The 27,524-nt window shown below is 51.5% G+C and overlaps 13 protein-coding genes across 13 annotated transcripts; 9 read left to right on the top strand and 4 right to left on the bottom strand.

Annotated features, from left to right (window-relative positions):
- Nucleotides 1-606: 606 nt before the first annotated feature.
- MAA_05143 (Bromodomain protein) lies at nt 607-2,960 on the top strand (the record flags this gene model as incomplete). The annotated part of the gene is made up of 6 exons (XM_007823141.1): nt 607-687; nt 774-865; nt 937-1,623; nt 1,678-1,936; nt 1,990-2,488; nt 2,545-2,960. 6 exons carry the CDS (start codon nt 607-609, stop codon nt 2,958-2,960), a joined length of 2,034 nt encoding a protein of 677 aa, XP_007821332.1.
- A 394-nt stretch (nt 2,961-3,354) lies between these two features.
- MAA_05144 (uncharacterized protein) lies at nt 3,355-4,499 on the bottom strand (the record flags this gene model as incomplete). The annotated part of the gene is made up of 3 exons (XM_007823142.1): nt 3,355-3,967; nt 4,024-4,168; nt 4,220-4,499. 3 exons carry the CDS (start codon nt 4,497-4,499, stop codon nt 3,355-3,357), a joined length of 1,038 nt encoding a protein of 345 aa, XP_007821333.1.
- Nucleotides 4,500-5,203: 704 nt separating this feature from the next.
- On the top strand, nt 5,204-6,412 carry MAA_10859 (uncharacterized protein; the record flags this gene model as incomplete). Its single annotated transcript, XM_011412778.1, has 2 exons — nt 5,204-5,743; nt 5,819-6,412. The coding sequence occupies 2 exons, from the start codon at nt 5,204-5,206 to the stop codon at nt 6,410-6,412; spliced, it is 1,134 nt and encodes a 377-aa protein (XP_011411080.1).
- Nucleotides 6,413-6,976: 564 nt separating this feature from the next.
- MAA_10858 (Winged helix-turn-helix transcription repressor DNA-binding protein) lies at nt 6,977-9,582 on the top strand (the record flags this gene model as incomplete). The annotated part of the gene is made up of 4 exons (XM_011412777.1): nt 6,977-7,116; nt 7,455-8,207; nt 8,260-8,546; nt 8,609-9,582. 4 exons carry the CDS (start codon nt 6,977-6,979, stop codon nt 9,580-9,582), a joined length of 2,154 nt encoding a protein of 717 aa, XP_011411079.1.
- A 369-nt stretch (nt 9,583-9,951) lies between these two features.
- MAA_05145 (uncharacterized protein) lies at nt 9,952-10,499 on the top strand (the record flags this gene model as incomplete). Its single annotated transcript, XM_007823143.2, has 2 exons — nt 9,952-10,249; nt 10,315-10,499. The coding sequence occupies 2 exons, from the start codon at nt 9,952-9,954 to the stop codon at nt 10,497-10,499; spliced, it is 483 nt and encodes a 160-aa protein (XP_007821334.2).
- An 841-nt stretch (nt 10,500-11,340) lies between these two features.
- On the top strand, nt 11,341-12,810 carry MAA_05146 (uncharacterized protein; the record flags this gene model as incomplete). Its single annotated transcript, XM_007823144.1, has 2 exons — nt 11,341-11,449; nt 11,525-12,810. 2 exons carry the CDS (start codon nt 11,341-11,343, stop codon nt 12,808-12,810), a joined length of 1,395 nt encoding a protein of 464 aa, XP_007821335.1.
- A 62-nt stretch (nt 12,811-12,872) lies between these two features.
- Nucleotides 12,873-14,351, bottom strand: MAA_05147 (monooxygenase; the record flags this gene model as incomplete). The annotated part of the gene is made up of 1 exon (XM_007823145.1): nt 12,873-14,351. One exon carries the CDS (start codon nt 14,349-14,351, stop codon nt 12,873-12,875), a length of 1,479 nt encoding a protein of 492 aa, XP_007821336.1.
- Nucleotides 14,352-14,865: 514 nt separating this feature from the next.
- On the bottom strand, nt 14,866-15,717 carry MAA_05148 (Phospholipase/carboxylesterase; the record flags this gene model as incomplete). The annotated part of the gene is made up of 1 exon (XM_007823146.1): nt 14,866-15,717. The coding sequence occupies one exon, from the start codon at nt 15,715-15,717 to the stop codon at nt 14,866-14,868; it is 852 nt and encodes a 283-aa protein (XP_007821337.1).
- A 431-nt stretch (nt 15,718-16,148) lies between these two features.
- On the top strand, nt 16,149-18,113 carry MAA_05149 (heat shock protein; the record flags this gene model as incomplete). The annotated part of the gene is made up of 4 exons (XM_007823147.1): nt 16,149-16,219; nt 16,316-16,614; nt 16,684-17,894; nt 17,961-18,113. 4 exons carry the CDS (start codon nt 16,149-16,151, stop codon nt 18,111-18,113), a joined length of 1,734 nt encoding a protein of 577 aa, XP_007821338.1.
- Nucleotides 18,114-19,036: 923 nt separating this feature from the next.
- MAA_05150 (zinc transporter protein) lies at nt 19,037-20,513 on the top strand (the record flags this gene model as incomplete). Its single annotated transcript, XM_007823148.2, has 2 exons — nt 19,037-19,268; nt 19,354-20,513. The coding sequence occupies 2 exons, from the start codon at nt 19,037-19,039 to the stop codon at nt 20,511-20,513; spliced, it is 1,392 nt and encodes a 463-aa protein (XP_007821339.2).
- A 714-nt stretch (nt 20,514-21,227) lies between these two features.
- On the top strand, nt 21,228-22,290 carry MAA_05151 (hemerythrin HHE cation binding domain-containing protein; the record flags this gene model as incomplete). Its single annotated transcript, XM_007823149.2, has 2 exons — nt 21,228-21,392; nt 21,463-22,290. 2 exons carry the CDS (start codon nt 21,228-21,230, stop codon nt 22,288-22,290), a joined length of 993 nt encoding a protein of 330 aa, XP_007821340.2.
- Nucleotides 22,291-22,791: 501 nt separating this feature from the next.
- On the bottom strand, nt 22,792-23,574 carry MAA_05152 (acetyltransferase; the record flags this gene model as incomplete). The annotated part of the gene is made up of 1 exon (XM_007823150.1): nt 22,792-23,574. One exon carries the CDS (start codon nt 23,572-23,574, stop codon nt 22,792-22,794), a length of 783 nt encoding a protein of 260 aa, XP_007821341.1.
- A 1,917-nt stretch (nt 23,575-25,491) lies between these two features.
- On the top strand, nt 25,492-27,404 carry MAA_05153 (phosphate permease; the record flags this gene model as incomplete). The annotated part of the gene is made up of 4 exons (XM_007823151.1): nt 25,492-26,030; nt 26,099-26,331; nt 26,398-26,982; nt 27,058-27,404. 4 exons carry the CDS (start codon nt 25,492-25,494, stop codon nt 27,402-27,404), a joined length of 1,704 nt encoding a protein of 567 aa, XP_007821342.1.
- Nucleotides 27,405-27,524: the final 120 nt, after the last annotated feature.

The raw sequence follows: 27,524 nt of genomic DNA, 5'->3' as shown, positions 1-27,524 counted from the left end.
AACTGGAAATCATAGTCAATGGCTGAAGGGGTAGAAAGCTATCATTTACATAAAAGCAATCATTTGGCGACGACAAACCCCTAATAGATTACTCCTCCCCATGTTTCACTGACAAAGAGCTTCTGTTCTGAAAGAGAATGTGTGAGAACCTCGAACGAATCTCTGCCTTGTTGCCTTATTACCAAGGTTGGACTAGCGCAGAGCTGCCTGGTACGTGCTTTTTGTACCTTGAAATCGAAAAGCAACTGGAGAATGCTGGTCTCTCCCAAACCCCGTCGCCCTAACCATCGACAGATTCCAGATCCCAAGCTTCCTTTTGGCTGCTTGGGCGCCAGCACATCATTGGCAGTCTGCGAGACAATTTTGCGACGACTAATTGCGCGGTATTCGATTTATCCTTCCGAATCCGCAGCCTTCTGCGCAGCACATGTACCTCACGACAACGCGACATCACAATCACGCGTCGAGTGCAATCTAAACTGTCTTCGCAAGCTCCCTTAACAGCTGGCGAGGTGCTAGACACCAATCCGACTTGACAACCCGAAAGAAGCAAATTGACTTTCGCTTGGTTGTGATGCCCCGACCGCTGCGTCTGTGATTTTCAACATGACGGACAGCAAGCGCAAGGCAAACGGCCATTCGGCCACAGAGGCGGATGATCGCTCTGCCAAACGTCGCAAGTTAGCAGTAAGTCAATGTTTGCTATATGGGTCAAAGCCACGTGAATGGTGGTAAAGCGATCTGATGAGTTCGCTAAAAGAATTTGACTATAGGAGTTCGATCTCTCCAAGGGCGAGTCCCGTGAATCAACTACAGCCTACGGCCTCGCCTTTCTTGAGCAAATACGTCGCACTGCTGACAAAAGGTAAGTGCAGTGTTTCTGATATGAAATGCCAATACTTGACAAGCAAATCTAACTGGACCCTCGCTTGACAGTGGACGGCTCGTTGCGACATATTTTGAGAACCTGCTTCCCCGGGAAGGAAATGCAGAATATTATAAGCGAACTCGGATGCCTATTTGTTTGACATCTATTGAAGAGAAACTGAATAAAGGAGGTTTCAAGAACCTTGCGGAACTAGAAAGTTATTTCAAACGAATGATTGCAAACGCGAAAGAATTTTACCCTCGCTCATCAACCGTGTTCGAAGATGCTGAACGCGTTAGAAAAGCATTGAGTAATTACATGACCAAAACGAATCCAGCTTATCAAACGCGGAACTATCAGGCAGTGCCAACTCCGCTGCCACCCGAAGATGGTGAAGAAGTAGAGGAAGAAGAGGAGGAGGGGGATGAAGATGCAGAAGGCGAAGAAGAGCCAGCCCAGGAGCAAGAAGACGAGGACGGCGAAGAAGAAGAGGAGGAGGAGGAGGAGGAGGAGGCTGAGGGGGAGGGGGAGGAGGGGGATGATGAAGAACCAGCTTCTAGGCGCAGATCCATCATCTTAAAACGGTCTAGGGGCCGACCTTCGCGGGACTTGACATCACATACAAACAGTCCGCGTCGAGCCAGAGCGGCTGGTCGTCCTGACCAAGAGTATAAGAATGTACCATTCAAGGGGTTGAACTTCCAGCAGGCGCAGGAAAAGATTGTCGAGGAGCTACTACGTTACAAGGAGCCAGAGTACGCACATTCAAGACGGAACCCAATCATCACAGATAACTAATCAGGTGTTAGGTACGAGGGATATTTTGAACCATTCGTCAATTTGCCACCCCGCGCCTTGAGAGATTACTATCGAGTCATTTCCGACCCTTTGTCACTAAAAAAGCTTCAGAAAGAAGTCCTGGGCATCCAAGGCCGTGGAGACCCCACGGGCGTAAGCGACTTCAAGAGTTGGAATGCTCTAGCAGAAAGAGCTAAGCTGTTGTGGAACAACGCATATTTCTACAATGAAGAGGGCAGCGAAATCTATGAGCTGGCCCAAGAACTTGAAGTATATAGCTTTGGCCCTACAATCCGTAGTTTTGGGACTAACCTCGACTCTAGAAAGCATTCAACGAGCAACTCAAGAAAGCCAAGGCAGTGGTTCAGGAACCTGCGCAGCCCAAGATCAAATTGAAGGTTGGACAATCCATCGATACCCCCAGTTCATCGAAGAAAATCACCATCCTTGTTGGTGGCCGAGGAAGCTCTGTTGACTCACCAACGCCACAGACAGCGCAGTCTATCGAACCCCCCGCTGGTGGCTCTCATGTCAATGGCACAGCACGACAGCCTGCGCTCGACGCAGCACGAAGCGCCTCGGCCTCAATGCCTTCGCCCAGCCCATCAACACATATTGGTCTCAAGGCAGAGGAAAGTGCGCGAATGTCTCCCGCAGTGCTCGCTCAAACTCCTGCAGAAGCTCCTCCTGGGCCGCCAACACCTGCCGTGGAAGCGCCGCCGCTGCCGCCGCCGCCACCCCCTGGACCTCCGCAAATACAGTCCACGAATCCAATGGCAAATGGCTATGTAGAGCCAAAACGACTCCGTGCTCCAGGAAAGGGTACGCTCAGATCGCCCATCACCAATTCAAATCAATGTGCTAACAAACTCCACCAGGCATCAAAGACGCACTCATTTCTAGACTTCGAATCCAACTCCATCCCAGCATGCAACCCGGTGATCCCGTCCTCCTCGATGTCCTTCCTCTTCCCCATGAAATGCAACAATCCGGCACCGTCAACGTCCCCCCGATCATCAACCGCATCTTCATCGTGCCAATGCTCCCAGACTTCCTCCAAGACCGCCAGTATAGTCTCTGGGTTCTCATCGACAAACAGCCTCTCAAGCCATGCCATCAGCCTATCCCTAACCAACTACCCCAGGAGCGCGCATTCGACGTCATGCTCCACCCAGGCGTTAATGTCATTGAGGCACATCTCATCGCTGCCATTCCTCGGCATGAGCGCGTCCCAGGAGGGCCAGAGGTTGAACTAGAGGTGTTTACAGCTTATGTTAATGTGTTGCGAAATTAAGCCATTTCGGGCGTGGATGTGGACGTTGCTTTTTGGTAAATGCTACGGAGAGTTGATCTTGGGTCACATTGGAGTTGCTGGTGCAATGTTTTTTAGGAAGGGACCTGGCTTTGGGTCTTGCAGCTTGAGCGACAGTAAACAGCATTGCTGGTCTTTATGCGCAGTGTACGCATAAAATTGTAGTGTATGGAATACAAATTTCTAATACTTATGTGGCCCATGTATAGCAGTGCACGATGTATAGAGAAGCGTAGCTCCCTGCGTACTCATATGGAATGAACGGTCTATGGTATCACTTAAAAAAAGAATCCCCTTTTGCTAGCGCCAATCCCATGCTCGACTTTTGCCAGCCCACGTTGCCGGTATTAATTTACAACATGGCCATTTGCCACTTTTAACCTGCAGCTGGCCGCTGTTTCAGCTGTATCAAGTGCTTCAGGCCTGTTTGAATAGCCATGTAGTTCTTCTGCTTGGGATCATACCACCCCAGAACATACACGGCCATGACCGCATTCTTCCCTTGCAATTCCACCAGGCCATCTACACGGATGCACCCACGGCTCGGGGGCTGTTTCACAGGCTGCCAGTTTTTGGTGAACGTCATGGAAGCCGCGTGGAGAGCACCTTGGATACGAGGGTCGAGCTGGGTATTGTCGCTGCCGATAGAAGGTCCGAAAAGATCCCCATTGGCCGTTGGGAAAGGGAAGTTTGCAGGCTTGTCGGTAGTGCTGGGGACCTTGACGGCGTGCTTGCCCCCCGAGCCTAGCGCTCCTTGCTCCTTCATGCGGTTAATAGCGACGGTTTGCCACGATGTGTCTTGGGGTGGTTCTGTGTTGAATCCCAGGGCTTTAGCTACATCTTGAGCTGTTTGTCTGCAGAGAGAGTTGACAAAAGTCCAAACAGTCAAGGCTACAGCTTTGGGGTATATAGCCATGTTGACGTGGCTTGCGGCGACGGAGTCGATTGGTCTGTCGCCCCAGAAGATGCCCTCGTCATCGATGATAATCCTTCACGCCTATCAGTTAGGAATTGCATTCATATATATGCGCTAGAGACAACTTACCCAGATACGTAGTGTTTCGGCGGAGGTGCTGGGGGGTATATGATATCGAGCCAAAGTTTCTTGAGTTTGATGTCTTTTCCTCCGAGTAACCTTACATAGCCTGGATTCTTTTCCACACCACGACGGATGATTTCCGCAAGTCCAACTATTCATCGGGTTAGCCAGCGAGCGTGGCAAGTACACAGTTTCCACGTACACTTGATATCTTTTTGAACCTGCTGGTCCTTGTTCACAGCCAAGAACGCAAGCCACTCGGGATCGGAGCCTTTATATGGGGGTTGCTTCACTTCCTTGGTTGTAAATGGGAAAGGGAGAAATAGTAAAGGGTCGTCTTCTTCACCCGCCATCTCCTCCATTTCTCGCTTTTCCTTGTCAGACAGGTTATCCCACTCGTGATCAGCCCAATCAAGAAGTGGATCGAAAACGACGGTCGCAAATATTTGGAAGCACACATATAATGTAATCGTAGTAAACATGACACGGCTATCAGGATGCAAGTCAGCGCAAATCTCGACGTAGAAACAAAATCAGAGGCGGCCGTACCCCAGTCGCTTTCGAAATGCATGTGATTTCGGTGCCGCGGGAGGTCGAGGAAAGTAGACCGGTAAATCATGTGGAACTTTGCTGCCCTTGAAGGGCCATAGTGAGAGTGGCCGAGTCGATTGCGGCACCCGGCGTACAATATTTGGTCTGATAATGAAGCTCGAAGCTCTTGAGGCGCGCCAAAAGGCGGCCGCCGCTCGGGGCAGCATGCCGCGATCGCTGCGACGCACAGAGAATAGGGTGTGTCTTGACGTAATGGGGATGGTGGGTAAGTATTCTCAGGAAGGGATCGCTAATAGGAATAAAGAAGAATAACACCGCTCGATGAAATGAAACTGACGCAGGAGACAAATGAGAAAGGCCAAGTGTGGGAAGCTGGTAACGTAGATATTCGCTGGTTCGGCCATCGGTGGTGGCATTGCATGGGTCCTGGCTGGGCTTGCACTGTGCAGTACCGGCGCCGCCTGGTAAGTCCGGAGTATCTGGCGCCGTGTTTCCGATACACGCATGGTGGCCGCTAGCTCGTACACACCTCCCTCGTCCGCATAGCGTGGAGCCCATCCACGTCAAGCTGGTGACGTCTCAAGCTCTCCGGCTCGTCAAACACCCAGCAGCTTCACGGATCAGAAAACCCATCATGAAGCTTACGGCCGGGCTCATTACCGCGTTTGCGGGGTACGTTGCTGCCGCACAGCAATCCGCCCAAGTGTTCATTGTGCCCGCCGGCGATGCGTCGTCGCCTCCCGCGATCACCCCCAGTCTCGCTCGGCTACTACTTTTGCAACGACTTGCCCCCAGTGGTCGGGGCTTGTCCCTTCACGATATCCCGAATGGCGTCGGCCCTGAACATGCAGTTTCTCTCATCAGCCGCTTCGGAAAAAACATTCCTCCTTTGTTCTCGGACGGACAAGCCACCGAACCCAGCCAATTAGTCTTGATGCTAGAGGGCATGGATGACAAGCAGATGAAGGACCTTCAAAAAGCACTCAGCATGAGTCCATCATTCACCATAGCAGACCCGCCTTCTGACAAGGCGCACCAAGATCTGATGGAGCTGGACTTCTACAGGGCAGGTGTTGCTGATGGAAGCAAGTGTTCTATTCAACAGTTGGTTAACCCTCTGGAGAACTGTTGGGCGGGCAAGCGTTCTGCTGCAGCCAAATTTAGTATCAAAAAGGTACGCATGAATGCATAGCTTTCGGAAAGCTGCCACTCCGAGGACTGCGAGTGCGAGATGCTAACGGTGCTTTAGAATCCAGAACTCCTCGACGAGGTGCCGAAACAAATCAAACAGCTCATCCGACTTGCGAAGTCTGGGGAACTTCAGGCAACTATCGTCGCCCTTCCTTCAACCAAGAGCTCTAGCAATTGGCTAGACGAGCAGCAACAAGAGCTGCGCCGCCGTCAAGCCGAACAGGTCATTTCCTCTTTTGACAGGCCTGCAGCAAATGCTGAGCCGACCTCAACACCCAAGCCGGAGCCCATCTTTGACCCAAGCGAGCGGATCAAAGCCTGCTACGAAACTAAGGAAGCGTGCATGGCCAGCACTCGCAACTGCTCCTCGCATGGTGAGTGTCAAGACAAGTATGCCAAAGTCGATGGGTCCAAGAATACAGGCGCATGCTTTTCTTGCCATTGCCAAAGTACTCGGAGCACGTCTGGAAGTCTGACAACCTGGGCTGGTCCAACATGTGCAAAGAAGGACGTCAGTGTTGCATTCTGGCTATTTGCTGGTTTCACTCTCGCCTTGGTCGGTATTCTCTATTTAGCCATCAGCATTTTGTTCAATGTTGGCGAGGAGCAGCTTCCTGGTGTAATTGGTGCTGGCGTTTCGCGGTCCAAATAGACTGGATCATATTAACAATTAGGGTGGGATTTTCTACGTATACTTAAGAGCTTCTGTTCTACATCCATAGGGAAGGAAATGTAACATAGGGTGTATCGATACATGGTGTTGAATTCGCAATTAGCGTCCAACAGATTATCTTTTGTTTGTTTACGGAGGGCCATAATAAGCTCGCATGAGCCGCAAATCAATGATGATTTGTGGCATTTACGTTGCCCGGCCTTTTAAGCTGACATGGACCGTCTGTATCGTTGACACTTAAAGCCCCTGTCTTCAGGCCATGAGGAGACCGCGTGCGGCGTTTTTGCTATTCTCCGCAATTATCCGCCATGGCCAATCACATGCGCCAGTCTAGCTTATGAACCCAGGGACGGACTTTTCCGCAGACTGCCGGATCATGCTACCACCTGCAATTCTCCATCGCATCGCTTTTGTTCTCTTTCCAAGCGAAAAGCCCGCCGGGGTAAACTTAATATAGCCGCAAAGGCTGAAGAAAACTGCCTTACGTACCACATCAGTGGATTTGGACGGCGTTTGTCTGGTCATGTGATGCCACTGGCGAACATGGCGAACCAAGATGACGAGAGTAAGCCTGACGACAACAAGCTCCCAACGGCGAAATGGGGAGCGGCGTGCTCGGCGTGCGCAACGGCCAAAGCAAAATGCATCAGATCAAACCCGGGTCCAAACGCAAAGTGTGACAGGTAAGTGGTTTTGATAGGGCTGGAAATTGCCCGACTGAATCAATTGTCCTCAGTTCCGAATTGTCCGCCTCGTTTTTCCTGTGTCTGGTGGGTATGTCGGCTGATAGCACATGTTTTTTTGATGCAGGTGTCAGCGGCTTTTGAAGGAATGTACGGGACAAGTTCATCGACCACGCAAAAAACGTCAAGCAAAGCCATCGTGAGTAACTTATTGCCCTTGCAATGCGATGTTCATTTTTATTAAAGGCCGCATGTCGATTTCCTGCCCAACCTCGGCTCATCTTGGGGTTGTGTAAGTGTAATGACGACTTCGCAATGCACTAACTACCGCACAACAGTCGAACCGCCCAGATTGAGGAGAGACTCAATGGATTGGTCAACCTTCTCCAAGCTTCGGGTGAATTGAACAATAATCAATCTGCGCTAGGTGCTCTTAGCGATGTGGCTGCCAGAGAGCACTCCGCCATAACTCATGATACGCCGTCAACAAACTCTACGGCATCATACATGCCACATTCAAGCTCCTGGAGGATCCCCGAGACATACAACTGTTATGCAATTCCAGCATGTATTTGCCGCCCCGAACCTGGCGATGCACCTCGTGATGCACCTCCCCCGCCAGATTCTGACGATGTGCTTTTGGAGCTCTACCGAACCCAGATGCTGCCTGTTTTCCCCTTTGTTGTCATTCCACCATCGATTTCTGCATCTGAACTACGCTCTAACCGACCATTCCTAATGTCGGCAATCAGAATGGTCACATCATTTCGCAGTCTGAGGTCAATGAGAGCTCAGATGTACCGCCTGATGAGCCACATTGCCGATTATGTTCTCATCCGCTCAGCTAGATCATTGGAGTTGCTGCAAGGCGTGATGATCATGATTTCTTGGCACCAGTATCACTGCCTAATGCATGGTCAGATGAACAATCTGATTGCCTTGGCAATGAGTCTTGTTGTTGACCTAGGTCTGAATTGGGCACCTGGATTACGAGAGCAGGCGAGATTGATGGTAGCGAGACCTGATGAGCCTCCTGGGCGAACAAATGAAGAAAGAAGAGCTCTTCTAGGAGTATGGTTTTTGACGTGCAAGTAAGTCTAATGCGCCGGCTACAGCTTCAAAGCCTATTCTAACATGACCCAGCATCTCAGTCAGCTTCAACAGAGTTGAATCTTTGAAATACACGGCGTACATTCAGGATTGTATGAACGTGCTTGAAAATTCGAGAGAATATGAATCCGACATCACTCTTCTTTACCTAGTCAGAGTGCAGCGGTTGACAGAACGCATTTTTGAACTCAATTCTAAGGATAAGGCTGTAGAAGATATTCCTGGGCTTCCGTCTGCACCCATGTCGGCTTATATTGCTGCCTTCCAAAATGAAATTGAGACAATGCGCAATACTCTACCTCCAAATTTACAGAATGACGGTATGCTGTTCTCCAGTCTCTTGCAGGAGTCGATGCAAAATGAATATATTAACAGCTTGCAGGCGTCTTCTTGTCATATCTCAACACGGCAATGCTTAGACTCTACGAGCCTCATGCAGTCGACTTGGCATTTGTCAATTCTCTCTCGCAGTCCCTCACAGCCGGACCCCTTGGTCGAGGCACTCCGCTCGATAAGCTTTATCAGTCTAGTGCAGCGCTCCGAAACTGGTTTGATAGCTGGCTTTCGGTGCCTGCTTCTTCTTACTTCAGGCATCCTACCACTATCATGTCGCAATTAGTATACGCTATCACGATGCTGGGGCGATGGGCGCAGCTGGCAACGCCCAGGACGGTATACGAAGGAGGCACGCCGATGCCTCTTGGGGAGGGCAGTTCAGCATATAATGCAGATTCACAAATGGGTACTAATGGGTTATCCGAATCCAAATCATTCCAGGGGTACAATCAGGGCGACCAGAAACCACGGTGTGGCGAGTCTGTGGATCAAGATCTCATCGCAGCTCTTGCTGGTCTGCAATCCCAGCTCCAGTCGCAACCAGGATTGACGATTAATATTCCGGAAATACTTTCCTCAATGTGTTCGAAATGCGAGCAAGTCAATAATATCTTCCAGCAAACCGCACCAGAGGAAGAGAAGATGGACAACAACGTGTGGACCTTTAGCGCTCTTAAAGTCCGCATCACGCGTGTCAAACTCGAACGCTGGGCAGAGCTTGTAGCTGCTGCGGCTGAAGGCCATGATCGGTTAAGCAAGGCTGCACATCCTCAAGAATGGCGAGGATCATATCCGCAAACGTCGTCTGCCAACATGGGTCAGCCTCCCAACGGTATGGCCAATAACGGGTTTGCGCAGGATCAAACTCAGATTCAAAATTTCCTGGATAGCACTCCCTGGACTTCAGATCTTTTGAATGGAATCGACCCTACTGTTTGGTTTGACGGATATTTGGATTGGGGGACTTTAGTTATGAATTCTATGGGACAGGGGCCGGTAGGGCAACAGCCTCAGATATGAAATAACATTACTGGAGATGACATGAGTGGCGTTTCGGAAATGGGATTGGACTGGTCATAGAATGTATAGGCGATCTGTATCTGGAAGGAATACTCCTATTTATAATGACATTTTCGCTGTTTGATCAACTTTGATGACTGCCTGTTGATATGCCTCAGTTTGCAGCCCAGTTTACATCCGCGGCAGCGACGCACTTAGTGGGGCGACTGACCTCCCAATCTACTCCAACGCGAAAGACTCTCCCCTTCAGTATCTCTTGGTAATGACCACCTAGTCTCCTTTCATCCTTGCTTCCAGCCATAAGTTTCATTGTACGCACACCAAGTATTGCGCCTAGTGCCTCTAACGTACTGCCCTCGTATAATGCCAATGTCGGCAGTCACCCAAGCCCAAGATGCCCCGCCATGGTGGTCATCATTCCCGGAGCCGAAAGCTCCTGTTCACGCCCTCGAGCCAGAAGACGTCGCGCAGCTCCTGGAGAGCCATGCCTCCGCCGGACCAAATAGCGCAAAGAGTTTTCTCCTCGTGGATGTTCGTCGAACGGACTGGGAGGGCGGCACAATCGCCACATCTCTGAACCTTCCCGCTCACACATTATATCAAACTCGGCCCGTGATCTATCAACTGTGTAAACAAGCCAATGTCAAAACCATCATCTTCTACTGCGGTGAGCTGCTTCAATTTATCGCATGGTTTACGAAACCTCCAGTGAGACTGACCGCTCCCAAACAGGAAGCTCGAATGGCCGCGGTCCCAGATGTGCAGGCTGGATGCAGGATTATCTCAACGAAATGGGCGAAGCAAGCATGTCAGCCGCCATTCTCAAGGGCGGCATTAAAGGTTGGCAGAAGAAGTATAGCGGTAAGCTGATGGACTGGTACGATGAGAAGTTTTGGACTCAGCAGCAAAGTGCATAGGGGTTGTTCTTTTGTCATTTGTCTATGATTAAGAGCCAGAGAGAAAAACTTATTCCTGCGCAAAAACCTCCCAATTCCACGTCACCATTATCATCCGAGAACGCCAAACTTGTTTTTATAGTCAACTTGCATTTTTGCATCCAGTATTGAATCATCGATGATGATGCTGTCGGTCGTCGCCGCCGATTCTGTCTAGGGCCTCCATCATGACGACTGAGTTTCCTCGAATAACCTGATCATGAAGTCAGTTTTACATCCTATGGACAGAGAGTTGCTTATAACATCAACCTACAACCATGCCAAGCTTGACTTTATCTCCACCCTCTTTCTCTTCCACCGCCTCGTCGAGGACAATGTTCAAGAACACCTTCGGTGTGATTAGCAGGATCCAATAGGGGCGTGCGACGTAGGGTTCAAGGGAATAGTACATCGTATCCGCGCAAGACTCCAATGACCTTGCGACTACCGTTCAGCTGTACGAATAGTCTCTTCTCGAGATACTGGGAATATGTCAACTTGGATTCGATCTTGTGTGTAGACTCCCATGTCGGAGAGGCAACCTGTATTTGACCAAGGCATAAAAGCCGACAAGCCTGCGGCAAAATCCACATACCTTTTTGAGCTCAGGTTGCGCGGGCGCCATCTTGAGCTATGAAATAATCTGGGCATAAGATGCTGTTGAAAGCTCTTAGATGCATCGCGATTGCCCACTACTAGAACAACAGGCGTACAATGTGTCACGTGATGATAAGATAACTGTTTCCTGCGTCATGGGCTTTTGATCTTTGCGACAACGTGATTGGATTTCTGGACACAACAAACACCTAAAAATGATTGCGAGATGAGTTCCTTTACGGCCAAGCGCAAGGCTAGAGTGATCAAAGTCGATGACGAGGAGGGATCAGACGGCAGCTCGTCATCAGGCTTAGATGCCGCTGGCTCCAAAGAAGGTGAGGGACCCTCCCCCGTCGTGCGACTCTTTTTTTTTTGCTGATGATATCTCAAGGCTAACCATGTATGGACAGATGTACATAAGCCTTTATTTGGCTCAAAATCCGGGCGCAAACCGTTCAGACAGTCAGGGTTACGAAAAACTTTTAATCCAGGAGAAGGAGACACGTCAGCCGCAACTGGAAGCACAGGCAACGAAGATGCAGAGGACGATGGGCCGGTCGTCGTACGACCAAATCGACCCGGCGCCGGAAAACAAAAGAAGAAGGGTCCTAAGACTAGACTGTCATTTGGCGGTGATCCCGAAAGTGGCGACTCTGAGGATTTAGCTACGCCAAAGCAAGTGTCGCTGGGACAGAGAGCGCTTGAAAACAGCGCTGTGAAACGCGGTATTGCTGTACGAACACTGCCAACAAGATCTACACAAGAGGGAGAAGAGGATCGGCCAAGATACAGCAAGGAATATTTAGATGAGCTACAGTCTTCGACGCCAAGCACACCGCAGGATATTTCCAACTTGCACATTAGCGATGCCGACGAGATGGAACTAGATCCATCCGAACTTGACGGAGCTTTGGTGGTCGAATACCCAGGAGCTTCGTCGCCGAAACAAGGCACGCAGATACTTTCAGAGGCTGAGATACGCGAAAGAAAGGAACGTCGCGCCAGGTTGGCTCAAGAGCAAGGCTTCTTGTCGGTTGAAGACGACGACACGGATGCCTTTGGGCGCAAGAAGAAGGATGACGGCCGTTTACTTGCAGACGATGAAGACCTCGGAGAAGGATTCGATGATTACGTCGAGGACGGCGGTCTCTCGCTAGGCAAGCGTGCCGAAAAGGAACGTAGGAAAAAAGAGAGGAAGCAAATGGCAGAATTGATCACAGCTGCTGAAGGTCACAGCTCAGACGATTCCTCAGACAGCGATGCCGAAAGGAGAATGGCGTATGAGGCATCACAAAGCAAGGCAGGACTCGATGGCTTGAAAAAGCCAAGAAAGAATCCAGCCCGAGATTTGCTTCAAATTCCTCCAAAGATTACACCACTGCCAAGCTTGTCAGAGTGCTTGACAAGGCTGCAAGCTACACTCAGGGAAATGGAAAATGATCTCAAGGTGAAAAATGCTCATTTGGATCAACTCAGGAAGGAGAGGGAGGATATCGTCAAGCGGGAAACAGAGGTACAGGCGCTGCTGGACGAAACCGGGAAAAAATATCAAGAAGCCATGGCTCAAGGGAAAATAGATGCCGATGCCGCCAGTGCTGCAGGGCCAAACATTGAGTTGGTTGGGGAACGAGGCTTGGACAGTCTCGGAACCACGCCTAGACGGCCGGATCAATCTGAACTGGATGCAGTGTCGTGACCATTATTTTCCTCATAATTAATAGACTATACCCCTGGTGCAAGCCGCCTTTAAAATCTATTTTACAAGCTCTTCTTGTCCTCTCTGAGTCCGCTAAACTCCAACCCCTTGTCAATATCTCCAAACAAGACGCTCCACATGTCGCGAATCCAGTGTGTACGTCCATACCACGGGTCCTCCCCCGTAACCTTGGGAATCCTGTCAGCCGCCTTGACAAAGTAATTGCTGTTCAAATCAACCGCCAGTTTCCTCGGCATGTCTTTCCTGTGCTCCAACACGGGCATGGCCTTGGTAGCCTGTTTGTCTTCCATGCTCTTGATGACACGCACAAGCAGCTTGGCAATTGCCTCAGCCCCGGGTGTCCACGACTGCAACACATATCCCAAAACGTAGCCCATGTTGGGAAGAGACTCGAGCATGGTGCCTCGCCAGGTGTAACGCGAACCGGGGTCGATTCGAACCCCATTAACGTTGGCAGCTATACCGCTCATGATCTGGAAATAAAGCCCCGTCGCGGTGATAATTATATCAGCGTCGAGTTTGCGACCCGACTGCAGCAGGACGCCATCCGGCGTGACCCTGTCAATGACGTCTGTAACAAGTTCGACATTAGCCCGGTGCAAGGCTCGGAAGAAATCGCCATCCGGGCAGAGACACAGCCGCTGCTGGAGGGGGTCATATCGCGGCTTGAAGTGAATGTCCACGTCGCAGTCCTTGGGCAATGCGCCCTTTGTGTTGAGCCGCAGGGCGAACCTGGCAACACCGGGGAAATGCACCATGAACTGCGTGATGAACATCTCGTAGGCGATGTCCTTCCACCAGCAGATCTTGTGCGCAAGACCCATGGGTAGAATGGTCCGCAGCAGCGTGTCCAACCACGACGTCCTCGGAATCGCGGCGGCGTAGCTGGGACTCCTCTGGACCATGGTCAGCTGCGCGACCCGATCAGCCAGCGCCGGCACAATGGTGTACGCCGTTGCGCCAGAGCCGATGAGCACGACACGCTTGTTGGAACAGTCCAAATCCTCCGGCCACCACTGCGGGTGCGCCACGGTGCCCGCGAAGCTCTCGATGCCCGGGATCGCGGCTGGCATGGCCTGGTCATAGGCATAGTACCCCGTGCACCCAATGACGAAGTTTGCCGCCAGGAGCTTGGCCTCTCCGGCGTGCTCGACGGTCAGTCGCCAAAAGCCATCCTCGTCGCGCCATTCCGCATCGACGACGCGGTGGTCGAACCGGATCTGGTCGTACGTGCCGTCTTGTCTGGCGGCGTCCTCGATGTATGCGACGATTTCTTTGGACGAAGCAATCTTGTGCGCGTGCGGCCAGGGGTGCCATCGAAATCCAAAGGTGGTCATGTACGAATCCGACCTGAAGCCGGGGAACTTGAAAAAGCTCCATGTGCCGCCTATGACGGAGCGGCCCTCGAGAATAGCGAAGCGACGATGGGGCAGCTGTTGGCGGAGGACGTGGGCAGTGTTTATGCCAGAGAGGCCGGCTCCCAAGATGATGATGTCGTGGCGTTCTGCTATTTCTGGCATCTTTGCTGGCAGCAAGAACGCCGGATGGGCTGAATATAAATGTCAAAAGGAAACATTGAAACGCAGGTATTCATTCTGGGCGGTATAATAAAGGTTTTATGGTTAAAAGTTGAAACTCAACTACTCCGAATCGGGCCACAGTCAGTGCCTTGTGCCGCATTCTCAATCCATTAATTAATGTCTTGAGCAAGCCACTACCCAGGTACTTGGGCAGTTATTTTATTTTGCGGGGCTCGAGGCACTTTTTAATGTCGGATACTGCCGAGCAGATGATGATATGCAAGTGCGCCAGAAGTCAGAAACTTTAGGTTTGATGTTGTTGCAACTTCTTTTACTACTAAAAGCGGAGGAACCTCTTGCGATAAAGGCCGCTACAGTAAACCTGGTGTATCTCTCTTCGCCATCCTTCTTCCACATGTGTACTTACAAATTTACAATACTAAGTGCAATACTGATCTACAGAGTATATATGCACACCTTGTTTGCATTTCGCCCGGCATGCTACGCCAAGGTCTCATTCTCCCTCGTCGGGATAATTTTCTTTGATGAATTGATAAATATCATCCATCTGATCCGGCACTTTGAACCAATGACCCTCTTCCTCAGCGCCAGAATACTCCTTCCACTCGACTATAAAACCGGCCTTTGAAAGCACATTCCTAGCTTGCCGTCCAAGGGTAATGTCAACATATGCGTCATCATCACCATGTCCCAGGAGGATCTTCATGGCGGAGGCTTCGCCTTGTGGCTGTCCGCCAAGTGTCATCATGCCCCTAACAAAGGCGTCAGACTCGTCTTCTCCCGGTGTTGGCTCTGTGCTCGCATCAGCCGTAGCCTGCAATAGTGCTTGTTCTATATTCGCAGCAAACGGAAGCCAGGTGCTGGAGCCAAAGAATGCCCCAATTCCGCGTGCAGGGCCTGGGCAGAGTAGCGTCCATATGCCAACTGCGGCACCTTGGCTAATACCCCCAAGGAGCACGTGGCTCGCATTCCCGTCGAGCCTCGCAACCTCTTCATCTATAAGGACCTGAATATGTCTCACTGATGCTGCAATGCCGTTAGTTTGTAGATCTTGTCGGGCAGTGGTGTCAGTCAACGACCGAGCCTCAAACCAAGCCGGTATTGATTCTTGAAAGGTAGTGCTCCAGAGAGACGGGGATGAAGGAAACACCCAGCGCCATCCAGGCAGCGCCGAGGCTAGGGGCATGTGGCCAGATAGGTGAGATGAGAAGAGCTCGTCGGCAAACTCCTGACCATTGCTGCCTCGTCCGTGGAGAACTATGGCCGTTCGGGTGTGTCTGGATTGAGGGTTGATAATATGAACAGGTCCAAATTCCGGGTTGGCGATTGTATCATCTTTGCTCATCTTATGATTCTGTTTGGAATATTGACATGTCCGGTCAAAGGTTACATGCACGGTGATAGTCCTGTCCCGTCTGAGATCATTGATGCTGGTGGCACCAGCTGACCAGCTGACCACAATTGCTCCTCCGGAACATTTGAACCTTGAGCTCGTCTCTGCAGCCCCACACCAGCTATCAACTGGTGGCCAATTGGGCCGTTAGGCTGCGGCCCGCCATCGAAACAGCTAGAAGGCTGCGAAGGCTGGCTGTTGGGCGTGGGCTGAGCTCTTCCATGATTTTCTATTGACTGTTCCCCACAGCGGCGCCGACAACCTCAATTGTCAACTTTGTTCTTTAACAAACCACTATTCCGAGAGCTGGGCAGAATTATTAAATCTTCAAAAACCAGAACCCCTTCTCTAACGAAAGTTGCGCTTTCCCAACACATCATACCATGGCTTCCGCAGACGAGCTCAAAGCTCTTGGCAACAAGGCCATTGCCGAAAAGAACTTTGATGACGCTGTGTATGTACTAACCATAGCCCCCAATAATGCTCGTCGTATTGTTGTACGGTAAAGATTTGCCAGCAATTAAAGCTAACCCGTTTTGTGCTACTGCAGAGACAAGTTCACCCAGGCCATTGCCCTCCAACCCGAGAACCACATCCTGTACAGCAACCGATCTGCTGCCTACGCATCCCAAAAGGACTGGGACAATGCTTTGGCCGATGCCGAGAAAACTACCCAGATTAAGCCTGACTGGGCCAAGGGCTGGGGCCGAAAGGGTGCTGCTCTTCATGGAAAGGGCGACTTGCTCGGGGCCAACGATGCCTATAGCGAGGGTCTGAAGCTAGATGCCAACAATGCTCAGCTGAAGAGTGGCTTGGCTTCTGTCGAGAAGGCTATGCAAAATGAAGCAGGTACGCAAATAAATAATGGCACGCATATACCTTTGTACCCCGGACCACAACTGACTTGATGTTTATTAGGCGGAGCTGGTGGTTTTGGAGCAGACCCTACCGGAGGCCTCGGACAGATGTTCAAAGACCCGAATCTGATCCAGAAGCTTGCCAAAAACCCCAAGACCAGCGGGTTTCTAGCAGATCCCTCCTTTATGGCCAAGCTGCAGCAGATGCAGCAGAATCCAGGAAATCCCCAGGATCTTTTCACTGACCCCAGAATGATCCAGGTTCTCGGTGTCTTGATGGGAGTCGATATGGACGTGCGTGATACGGATCCCCGAGGTGACACAAACATGCCCGATGCTCCCGAGCCCAAGAAGCCTGAGCCCGCCAAAGCCCCCGAACCTGAACCCGAGCCCGAGGAACTCGATGAGGAGGCACTGGAAAAGAAGAAGAAAAAGGAGGAGGCCGACAAGGAAAAGCTTCTAGGCACCGAGAACTACAAGAAGCGCAAGTTTGACGAGGCCATTGAGCACTACTCTAAAGCCTGGGACATCTTCCAGGATATCACCTACCTCAACAACCTGGGGGCTGCCTACTTCGAAAAGGGTGACTACGACAAGTGCATTGAAACCTGCACCAAGGCTGTTGAGGAGGGTCGCTCCGTCTATGCCGAATACAAACTTATTGCGAAGAGCTATGCCCGTATCGGTTCTGCCTACGAGAAGAAGGGCGACATGGCCCAAGCTGTTGAGAATTACAGCAAATCCTTGACTGAGCACCGCACACCCGATGTTTTGAACAAGCTGCGGGCTGCGGAGAAAGCGAAGGTTGAGGCTGAAAAGAATGCATACATCGACCCTGTCAAGGCTGAGGAGGCTCGTGAGGAGGGTAACAAGAAGTTTAAAGAGAATGACTTCCCTGGGGCTGTCCAAGCGTACTCGGAGATGATCAAGCGTGCCCCCGATGATGCTCGGGGCTACAGCAACCGTGCTGCGGCCTTTGTCAAGCTGTTTGAGTTTCCTAGTGCTGTGGATGACTGCAACATGGCCATCAAGAAAGACCCCAAGTTCATCCGAGCATACATTCGCAAGGCTCAGGCTTTCTTCGGCATGCGCAAGTACTCAGACTGCGTGGATGCCTGCACTGATGCCACCCAGGTTGACCAGGAGTTCCACAATAATGCCAATGCTCGTGAAATCGAGCAACAGCAGCAGAAGGCACTGAACGCCATGTACTCTGCCCGCGATAACGAGACTGAAGAGCAGACTCGGGAGAGATTGATGAAGGACCCAGATGTAAGTTTATCTAGCTAGCCCCGGCCCCTTGATATTTCTCTGGCCATGCTGACATTTCGAGATTAGATCATGAGCATCATGCAAGATCCTGTCATGCAGTCCATCCTGCAGCAGGCCCAGTCCAACCCCATGGCACTTCAGGAACACATGAAGAACCCGGGTGTTCGGTCAAAGATCCAGAAGCTCATGGCTGCTGGTGTTATTCGAGTTGGTCGATAAATCGGAGTGTGTGTTGGAGATTTTTGTAAAGATACCACGTGTCGGAATGCTTTATGAAGTTAATGATAAAAAGTTCACTCATGTTCACCCCGGATTTGCCAATGTCCCCGTGTTATGTCAAAATTGGTTAACTGACTATTTGGACGCTAAAAACGATGGCTTGTTTAATCGCATATGAGCACACCGTCCAAGGCCTCAGCCTTCCAGCCTTTTTTTTTTTTTTTTTGGCATACCGCCGCCCATGAAGTTGTTTTAGGTCGACTAACAATAAATTTTTGCCATTGACGGCGGGAATGGTAAAATTCCTGCGCAACCAGGCGTGTAATTCAGGCCCAAGGCAGTTTTGATGTGGGACGGCGTGTTTCCAAGATCAATCCGTCAGAACCTTGGTCATTCAAGCAACCTGTGGCCAATATTTGGCTTGTTTGACCACAAATGACTAGCATTGATCAGTATGTGGACTGTGGCATATTATTGATACCAAGCTTGAGCAGTTCGGCCCAACAAGGTGCACGTGTGAACAAGTAGCACCCCCGGAAACTTGCTCACTCAATGCGAAAGCAAGCACAGGGCGGGGCTGTTGGCAGTGCAGTACCTGAGTCACCCCAGGGGGGCTGGGCGCGCTCTATGTACCAGACATGTCCGGAGCAGCCCCACACTAAAGCACTGCCCTTGGAACAATAGCCCAAACCAGTTGGCCCCTTGCGCTTGGCTTACAACGGGGATCCAAGTACGGTGTACGGAGTACATACTTATGCAGACATGGAAGTTCCAGTGCTGACGCTACAATGTACAGTCCACCTGGCCTCCCAAGTTGAGCTTTCTCATCCTTTGTCGGTTTCTTGTTCCCTCGATGCGCCATGAGACGAGCTGCAGTTCCGCAACGCAGTAGTTAGTCTGGCGACCATATCGGCATCGACACAATGGCTGGTGAGCTCAAGGTGCAACCATCGTCGGGTTCCAAACCCAAGACTAACCATGTTCCCTCTCCAGATCCGCAATGGTCAGCGATTTCCACAAAGCTGCTACTCGCAGAGCTCCAACGACGCAAAGAAGACGGCGAGAGACCAGCTTGCGGTAGCAAGGAAACTGGGTGGTATGATACTGCGGCGCACGTCTTTGCGTTGCTGTTGATCTTGACGCTGAGTACACTAGGTATGATGAGTCCGGGTTCTCGGGAGTTGCAAGCTACATCCGTCCAGGCTTGGAGTTTTGGTGACTGACCTGACGGTTCCAAAAGCTTGCGGATTCCCATTAATATCACGGCGCGCGACGACCGGGAAACGACAGAAAACCATCATCTTCTACTGCCAACATGTCGGGACCGGAGTGCTGCTCGCTACAGCATTTGTGCATCTGCTCCCGATGGCATTCGAATCTCTAACCGATCCGTGCTTGCCCTATTTCTTCAGTCAAGGTTATACTCCACTTCCTGGCTTCGTGGCCATGGTGTCTGCTATCATGGTTGTCGGCGTCGAATCCTACTTGACCGCTCGCGGTGCCGGCCATTCGCACTCCCACGCGCACAACTATTTTGATAGCGACGAAAGCGACGGCGGTGGCGAGTTTCAAGATGTACCGCTTCACGATCACCCCGGCATGTCTGGGAGCCGACCGAGAAATCACAGACCGCGGGATATCTCCTTGGGTGACGACACGGAGGCTGCGCAGGGCCTTGTGGCCGGGGTGTCACCGGTGCCCGAATCCACGCCTACCGCGACCATACACCGACGCGCCTCCGCAGAAAACGAGTTCAATGAAGGCGATTCCGACTTGGAACTCGACATGGATGAACTGGACCCTGCTCCCGCCAATCACAATCACAATGGTGCATATGCCTCGTTAACAAAGCCTGGGACTCGGACGGACCCCTCGGAACCGACTCTACATCCGTCGTCACCGGAAGAGACGAGACGACAACTTCTGCAGTGCCTTCTACTTGAAGCTGGTATTTTATTTCACAGCGTTTTTATTGGAATGGCGATTTCTGTAGCCACCGGACCAGCATTTGTCGTCTTCTTAATCGCCATCAGCTTCCACCAGTCTTTTGAGGGTCTTGCTCTAGGCAGCCGCATTGCTGCTGTACCGTTTCCCAAGAATTCGATCCGGCCGTGGCTCATGGTTCTAGCCTATGGCTTCACAACGCCCCTTGGTCAGGCGATTGGCCTGATTGTCCACAAGATGTATGACCCTGCGTCCATGGGCGGCCTTTTGGTGGTGGGATTTATGAATGCTATCTCGTCGGGGCTCCTGCTATATGCGGGCCTGGTACAGCTCCTGGCAGAAGACTTCCTGACAGAGAAGAGCTATCGCGTCCTGAAGGGCAAGAAGCGTCTTCAGGCGTATCTAGCTGTGGTTGCCGGTTCTCTGCTGATGGCCATTGTGGGTGCATTTGCATAGTTGGTGCCAAGTCCAGGACATTTATCAAGTGGATTGTTCAGCAAGATAGAAAACGCATTTGCATTCGTATGTTTTTTTTTGGCCCTAGCTGGCGTTTATACAGATTAGCGACGGGGTCTGATGGAGTTTACAAAAGTGTGGTAGATGCATGCATACACGGAATGCTATGGAACAGCATAATGCATTTAGTTTATGTCGTTTACTTGAATCGAATAAGTCTTCTACTTGGACTATTTCTATTGATTCGTAGCCATAGGAACAAGACACAAGCCGGGCTGATTGTTAACAGGTGATATCATTTTGACAACCGCTGTAACGGGGAATATACGCTCCACCGCGTATAGACTCAACATTGGCACAATCTAAATCAGCACCGGTCATTGCATCGCTACTAACCCCGGTGCCCGGTCTAATCGGCCTTTTTAGTGTCAATTAAACTTGAACCGTAATACTAGTACTACTACTACGGACAGCGGCTCAACCCCAGACTGATCAACCCACTACCGAACCACCAGATCCCTCCGATCCGGGGCAAGCACCAATCACAAGTCCCCTATTAGCTAAACATCGGCCGACTCTCGAGACCTTATCTGCACAACCCAGGATGAAGCTTCATCCTCACACTCACTCTTTTTCAAAACTCATTCTGCACTTGCAGGACTTCAGACTGCCGTGACTGAAGTGTGAAGTGTGTTTCTCCTGCCCTTGCCCGAGATGTGGTCGGCCGGATTCATCGCAATAGTATTCTACGTCTTCCTCGGCGCGAACCTGTTCTCTCGCCGGTCGCCGTATTTCCACGACCGCGGAGCACCGCCCCCCGGCGCGTGGGCAGATGGACCACTGAAGCTAGTCGATACTCCGTGGACGCTGCACCAAAAGGTTTGTCTCCCCGCCAGTCTAGTGAGTTGAGACGGAGGTGGCTGACAGGAGACGCGGCCGTTTTTGCCAGAACGACCTCTTTACCACCGCGGCCACGCACATGGCGCTCCTGCACAACGCCATCGTCCGCGGCTACAACTCCATCTACCTGCAGGCGCCGCACGTCCGGGGCGACGACGTGCCCGACTTTGCGGCGTACGCCCTGACGTGGCACAAGTTCCTGGTGTCGCACCACGACGACGAGGAGGCCAAGCTGTTCCCGGACATGGCCGGGATACTCAGGGACGACGGGATCTGGGGCAACATGACGCAGGAGCACGGTACTCACTACTCGCGAGAGACGCCCATGTTTTGTTGTTGCACGCAGGGCACATACCATGCTGACGCTGATATTTTCGCAGAATCCTTCCTGCCCGGGCTCGCTGCCTTCCAGGCACTCCTCAACACCACCGACGCGACGGCGTATGACCCCGGGGCCCTCCTCGGGGTCATGGACTCGTTTGCGGCGGACCTCTCGGCGCACCTGCACAATGAGGTGGCCGTCATGGCGGCCATGGCGGCGCACGAGAACGCGCCGGCGCGGGAGTCTCTCCGGGGCGCGCTGGCGGGCGACATGCTCAAGGCGTGGGGGAAGAACACCGTCACAAAGGCCGGGTACGTCGACGTGCTGCCGTTCTTCCTGCTCAACACGGACCGGACGTTTGAGGGCGGCGTGTGGAGGAACTGGCCGCGCATGCCCGAGGCCGTTCGGTGGAGTATGGTGAATCTGGTGGGGATGAGGCACGGCCCGCGGTGGAGGTTTTCGAGCTGCGATGCTGCCGGGCGGCCGAGGGAGCTGTTTGCTTTGAAGGCCTTGAGAGAAGAGAAGGAGAAGGGGAAGGAGAGATCTGAGTTGTAGGGCGGTGTGTTTGGTATTTGGGGCGGCGTGTATATACTAGTATATAGGGGGGATGGGGTGGTGTGAACGCGAGGTTGTTATGGATATTTTGAGATGAGGTATGTATTTGTTTTCACTGCGTTGGTTTTGTATGATGAGTCCGTTTGGTGAGATTTTGTTTCCTCGACTTGAATATGGTCATGTCAGAAGGACATGCAAATGCTGCGTATTTGGGTAGTAGAATGATGAAGAACCTAGTCATGAATCATGTTTACGACTGGCCGAAAATGAGAGGCGTGCAACGCATCGTTGACTTGGAGAAACACGATAGCACGCATGATTAAGAGTCATGATAGATAAATATCAACGGTAGTACTCAAGGATAAGTGGCTGATTTTTCATCGGGTATCTCATTAAAAAGTTGTTCTAAGCCCACATGACCGTTTATATGTTTATACATGTCTCCATCACAGTTTCATCAGTTCAAGCTATCCAACTCAGACTCTCGCATAATTTGAAACATTACTCCATCTGGAAGCTGCTCTCTCCCCGATCGCAGGCTTCTAGTGCATGAGACAACGCCTTCTTTGCTCTCTCCTCTCGCTTGATGAAGGGTCGGTTGAACATGTCATGAAGGGGACGGGCGCTGTTCGCGTGGTCTGGGTCAAATGTCACTTGTGCATCGTCGCCGCATTTGCTTCGGGTCGTCAAGATAGCAAGGCGCAGCATGTCCCCTCCAATGCCCTTGTTGCGATATCTGTACTTGGTGGTCCAGGCACGGATAACTCCGCTGCCACCCTTCACCGAGGATGATCTCGTCTTCTTGGTTGATCCAGCTGGAGCCACCAGCCGTAAGACGGTAGTCGCAATAAGTTCGTCGCCATACCGTGCAGCAAGAACATAGTCCTCCTTGCCTTCAGGACTGGCGATCCATTCTTTCCACTTCAAGCTCTCGGCGAGTCGAATATAATTTGCCGTCAGGAGCCGTACGCCCGCCAGGTAGGCAATTACAAGCCCGCAAACCATGACGAGAGCAGTTCCGAAGTCGCGGTGCGCATTTTGCCGGTAAATGGCGGTGCAAGCTGCAACCAAGCCCACGAAACATGCGGGATGAACGATGACGGAGAAGGAAGCGGTTTGTCGCTGCTGTGCAATACTGTCGGCGACTAGTCTCATCGCATCCTGCTTCTCGACCTCCTTGGTGACGACACTAAAGGTCAAGGAAGGAGGTCCACCGTGATTGCTGGCGCCATTTGCTGCAATTGATGGTTTCGCAGGCGTTTGAACCGCCATGGTGGAGGACATCTTGATTGACACCAAAATAAGACGTTAGATAAGAACCGCACAGACAGCAAGGCACACATCAAAAGACATCACCTCCAGATGGAAGAATAGCTGAACTGTAGTAAACACTGTTCTGTAAAAAGAATACAGAAAAAAAACTTTTAAACTTGAACCATGTCAAATGCAACAGGCAGAGTGACTTCTCGGATAGATCGGCTTGCCATGCAATGCAATGTGAGGCTAGTGCAGGAAATATATCGCGTGGGAGCTTACCAGCTAAGGACCCTGAGAATGGCAGGCCGATGCACGTGGGCGGGAGGACAGGGCGACAGTCGCTCAAAAGCAACAGAAGCAGTGGAGAGGATGTCTGGTGGCGTAAGAGATGGGTGTTGCTAGCCCGGGGTGACAATGGAGACAGCTCATCAGCTTTGCGACCGAGACAAGGATGGATGGGAATAACGACCAAATGATGGCAATGGGGCTGCTGTGATTGGTTTCTAGAGAAGTGAGCATGTGTCTGCGGGCTTGCGGCAAGAGACGCAGAAGGCAGAAGATCGTGGCGCGTTCTGGATCCGTTGAAATCATGGTGTTGGTGTTTTTAGCGCAAGAACCCACACGTGCGCCAGGTTGGAGCCACAAGGTACTTCCGCGCTTCCGCACAGCCGTAGGAAGGAAGGAGGCTCCATCTGCACCTTCTGTGGGCGACCCTGGCAAGCGCGACCGACTGGCCGGAGCTAGTGGACTAAACTAGCCGAGGCCAAGGTAAGCACAGAAATAGACTTGTTCTTGTTACTCCGTATAGTTCATTCCAAGTAATAAGACCTCTTCTACGGGCCATCCAGCGGCTCGTCGTCTCGTCGTCTCTGCTTCGATGGCGCAAACATTCCTCCCGGTAGCCAGGCTGGGCTTGATCTATTCTTGGTTCCCGTGTCTCAACTTTGACCGGGCTATGGAAACATGTCGCACTGCCTGGATAATTTCAGGCAGACAGCTTTGCAAAATCATCAATTTGGTCATCAGGCTTTTTCTCGTCCAACAGAGCCGTTGGCGACAAACCGCCGTCCTTGATCTTCGGTCGCCCAATTCGGAATCGCCACAAATGTCATGCCAAGTGCCAAGCCGGCAACTTTTCCCATGACCCCAGCTCATCCCCCATCTTCATCGACCATCAATTAGTACCCAGTTCCCAGACACTACACAAAAGTGGCTTCAGCCCCCAGGTGCAAACGACGACCACAACTATGCCAGTACTTCCTGGGCCAAACCGATTAGGAACGCCTCCCCGGGGCCAATCGCCAAGCCATCGCCAAGTTACTTGGCGATGCGTGAGAACGTGTTTCAGTCCCGCTCTCTGATTGGCCCGCATCCAACGACATCCCGTATAAGTGGTCGATACCGAAGCACCATTTCGACTCATCACGCGAGGCCTAACCCAGGCACATCCACCCCGACCGAGCATCCTCAATGGTTGTTGGTTGATGTTGAGAGGCGTTCCACAGGCGAGTGAGAGTGGGAAACAAGAGAGAAAAAAACCCTATTACGGAGTACCAAGTGCATTCTCCTACGCATTCGTCCGAGGCTGTTCCGCGGCGAGTTAACAACAAGGATGCTGACATGGAACTGCGATTTTCGTCCACCGAGCCTCCCATGTGCTCTTTGCAAGTGGATGTCGCGGTTCGAGATTACTAGTCGAAAAGCCATTTTTGATGCCGCATTCAAAGTGTAGTCTGAATATAAGCTGCCCTGGTGGCTGATGCCCATCCCTTTCCCTTTTCTCTTCTTCGCCTGTCCTGTGCCAAGCTTCTATTCTTTCCTCGGCAAGAACTCATATAGCTCTACTCTGCCTTGTTTCATTACAAACGAGTGGACTTATATCCTATTGAGACGAGTTCATCTCCTTCCCGGTACAGCAAACGTTTCGACAGCTACGAGGCCATCATGTCTAGAAACGGGCCATCAGTTGTCGCCAAGACGTCTGGAGGTAACAGTGCCTACCACAACTTCCACAATGACTTTTTACACGTCTCCGATCTCAACGAGCGTCGTCGTCTCGCCCTCGCCGAGGTCGACAAGGCCCCTTTCGGCTGGTACCATGTCCGCGCTTGTGTTGTCGCCGGTGTTGGTTTCTTCACTGATTCCTACGACATCTTCACGGCCTCTCTCTTGACCACCATGTTGGGAATAGTCTACTACCCTGGCGTCGGAGCTATGCCTACCAGCTCTGATAACGCCATCAAGCTGGCTACCTCTGCCGGAACTGTTGTTGGCCAGCTTGGTTTCGGTATGTTGGCCGACTTGGTCGGTCGTAAGAAGATGTATGGTCTCGAACTTATCGTCATTATCTTTGCTACAATCGGCCAGGCTCTGACCTCTGGTTCTCCCGCTTGTGACATCATTGGTCTCATCATTTTCTGGCGCGTGATCATGGGCATTGGCATTGGTGGTGATTATCCTCTGTCCTCCATTATCACTTCCGAGTAGGTTCCCCCAATGCGATACAGACAAGTTCTCGCAAGTTCTTAACGCAGCTAATCCAATCACCTAGATTCGCTACCACCAAGTGGAGAGGCGCCATGATGGCTGCTGTGTTTGCCATGCAGGGTCTTGGCCAGCTTTGCGCTGCCTTTGTCATGCTTTTCGTTACCCTCGGTTTCAAGGGTTCTCTTGAGGGCGCCAAGGACAAGCAGCATTGCACTGGCGACTGTCAGGTTGCTGTTGACAAGATGTGGCGTACTCTGATCGGCTTTGGTGCTGTTCCTGCTTGCATTGCCCTTTACTGTGAGTCAGCCTGGCAAACAAGCCGTCGCTGCCCCATGATACGAAGCTAATCCAATATTTTTATAGTCCGTCTCACCATCCCAGAAACCCCTCGTTATACCTTCGATGTTGCTCGCGATGTCGAAAAGGCCGGCGACGATGTCAAGGCTTACATGACCGGAAAGCATGAAGGCGAGCCTGACGAGGTCACCCGCGCCACCATGGCTCAGCAGGCCAAGGACAACCTCGAGGTCCCCAAGGCCAGCTGGGGTGACTTTTCTCGCCATTATGCCAAGCCCAAGAACTTTCTTCTCCTGCTCGGGACTGCTGGTTCCTGGTTCTGCCTCGATGTCGCTTTCTACGGTCTCTCGTTGAACAACGCTCAGATTCTCCAGACCATTGGTTTCGCCACCAGCGGCAAGTCCGTCGCCAACGTGTACCAGTTCCTGTACAATACCGCTATTGGTAACTTGATTATTGTTTTGGCTGGTGCTGTGCCAGGGTACTGGGTCTCTGTCGCCACCATCGACACCCTTGGCCGCAAAACTATCCAGCTTGGTGGCTTCATCATCCTCACCATTCTGTTCGTCGTCATGGGTTTTGCTTACAACCACATCTCTTCCAACGGCTTGTTGGCTATTTATGTCCTTGCTCAGTTTTTCTTCAACTTTGGTAAGTCGAATGCTTTGCCTCGTAATTAACGCTTTAGAAGAACAAGAATATCTTAGATTACTAACATTTTGCCAGGCCCCAACACCACAACCTTCATTGTTCCCGGCGAAGTATTCCCAACCCGATACCGTTCTACTTCCCACGGTATCTCTGCCGCCTCTGGCAAGGTTGGTTCCATCATTGGCCAGGGTGCCATTTCTACTCTGAAGACGCACAATGGCCAAAATTGGATGGACCACGTCTTGGAGATTTACGCTCTCTTCATGTTGCTCGGTTGCTTCACTACACTGCTCATTCCTGAAACTGCTCGCAAGACACTCGAGGAGCTCTGCGGCGAGGACGACTACGCTGTCACCCACGCCGACCGTGGCTCCAATGGTACCCACGACCTCAACGGGGAGGAGCCCGTCAAGACCTCCTAACAAATAGCATACCCAATTCAACCGTTGTTTTTTAAATTGGATTTATATCCTATGTTCGTTAACGGCACCTAATGGACTAATTTGTGCTGGAGGGAGTTGGCCGTCTACTTTTAAGTCTTA

The sequence above is a fragment of the Metarhizium robertsii genome (genome assembly GCF_000187425.2).
Source record: "Metarhizium robertsii ARSEF 23 chromosome Unknown MAA_Scf_2, whole genome shotgun sequence".
Lineage (NCBI taxonomy): Eukaryota > Fungi > Ascomycota > Sordariomycetes > Hypocreales > Clavicipitaceae > Metarhizium > Metarhizium robertsii.
This window is presented reverse-complemented; position numbering and strand designations above follow the sequence as displayed.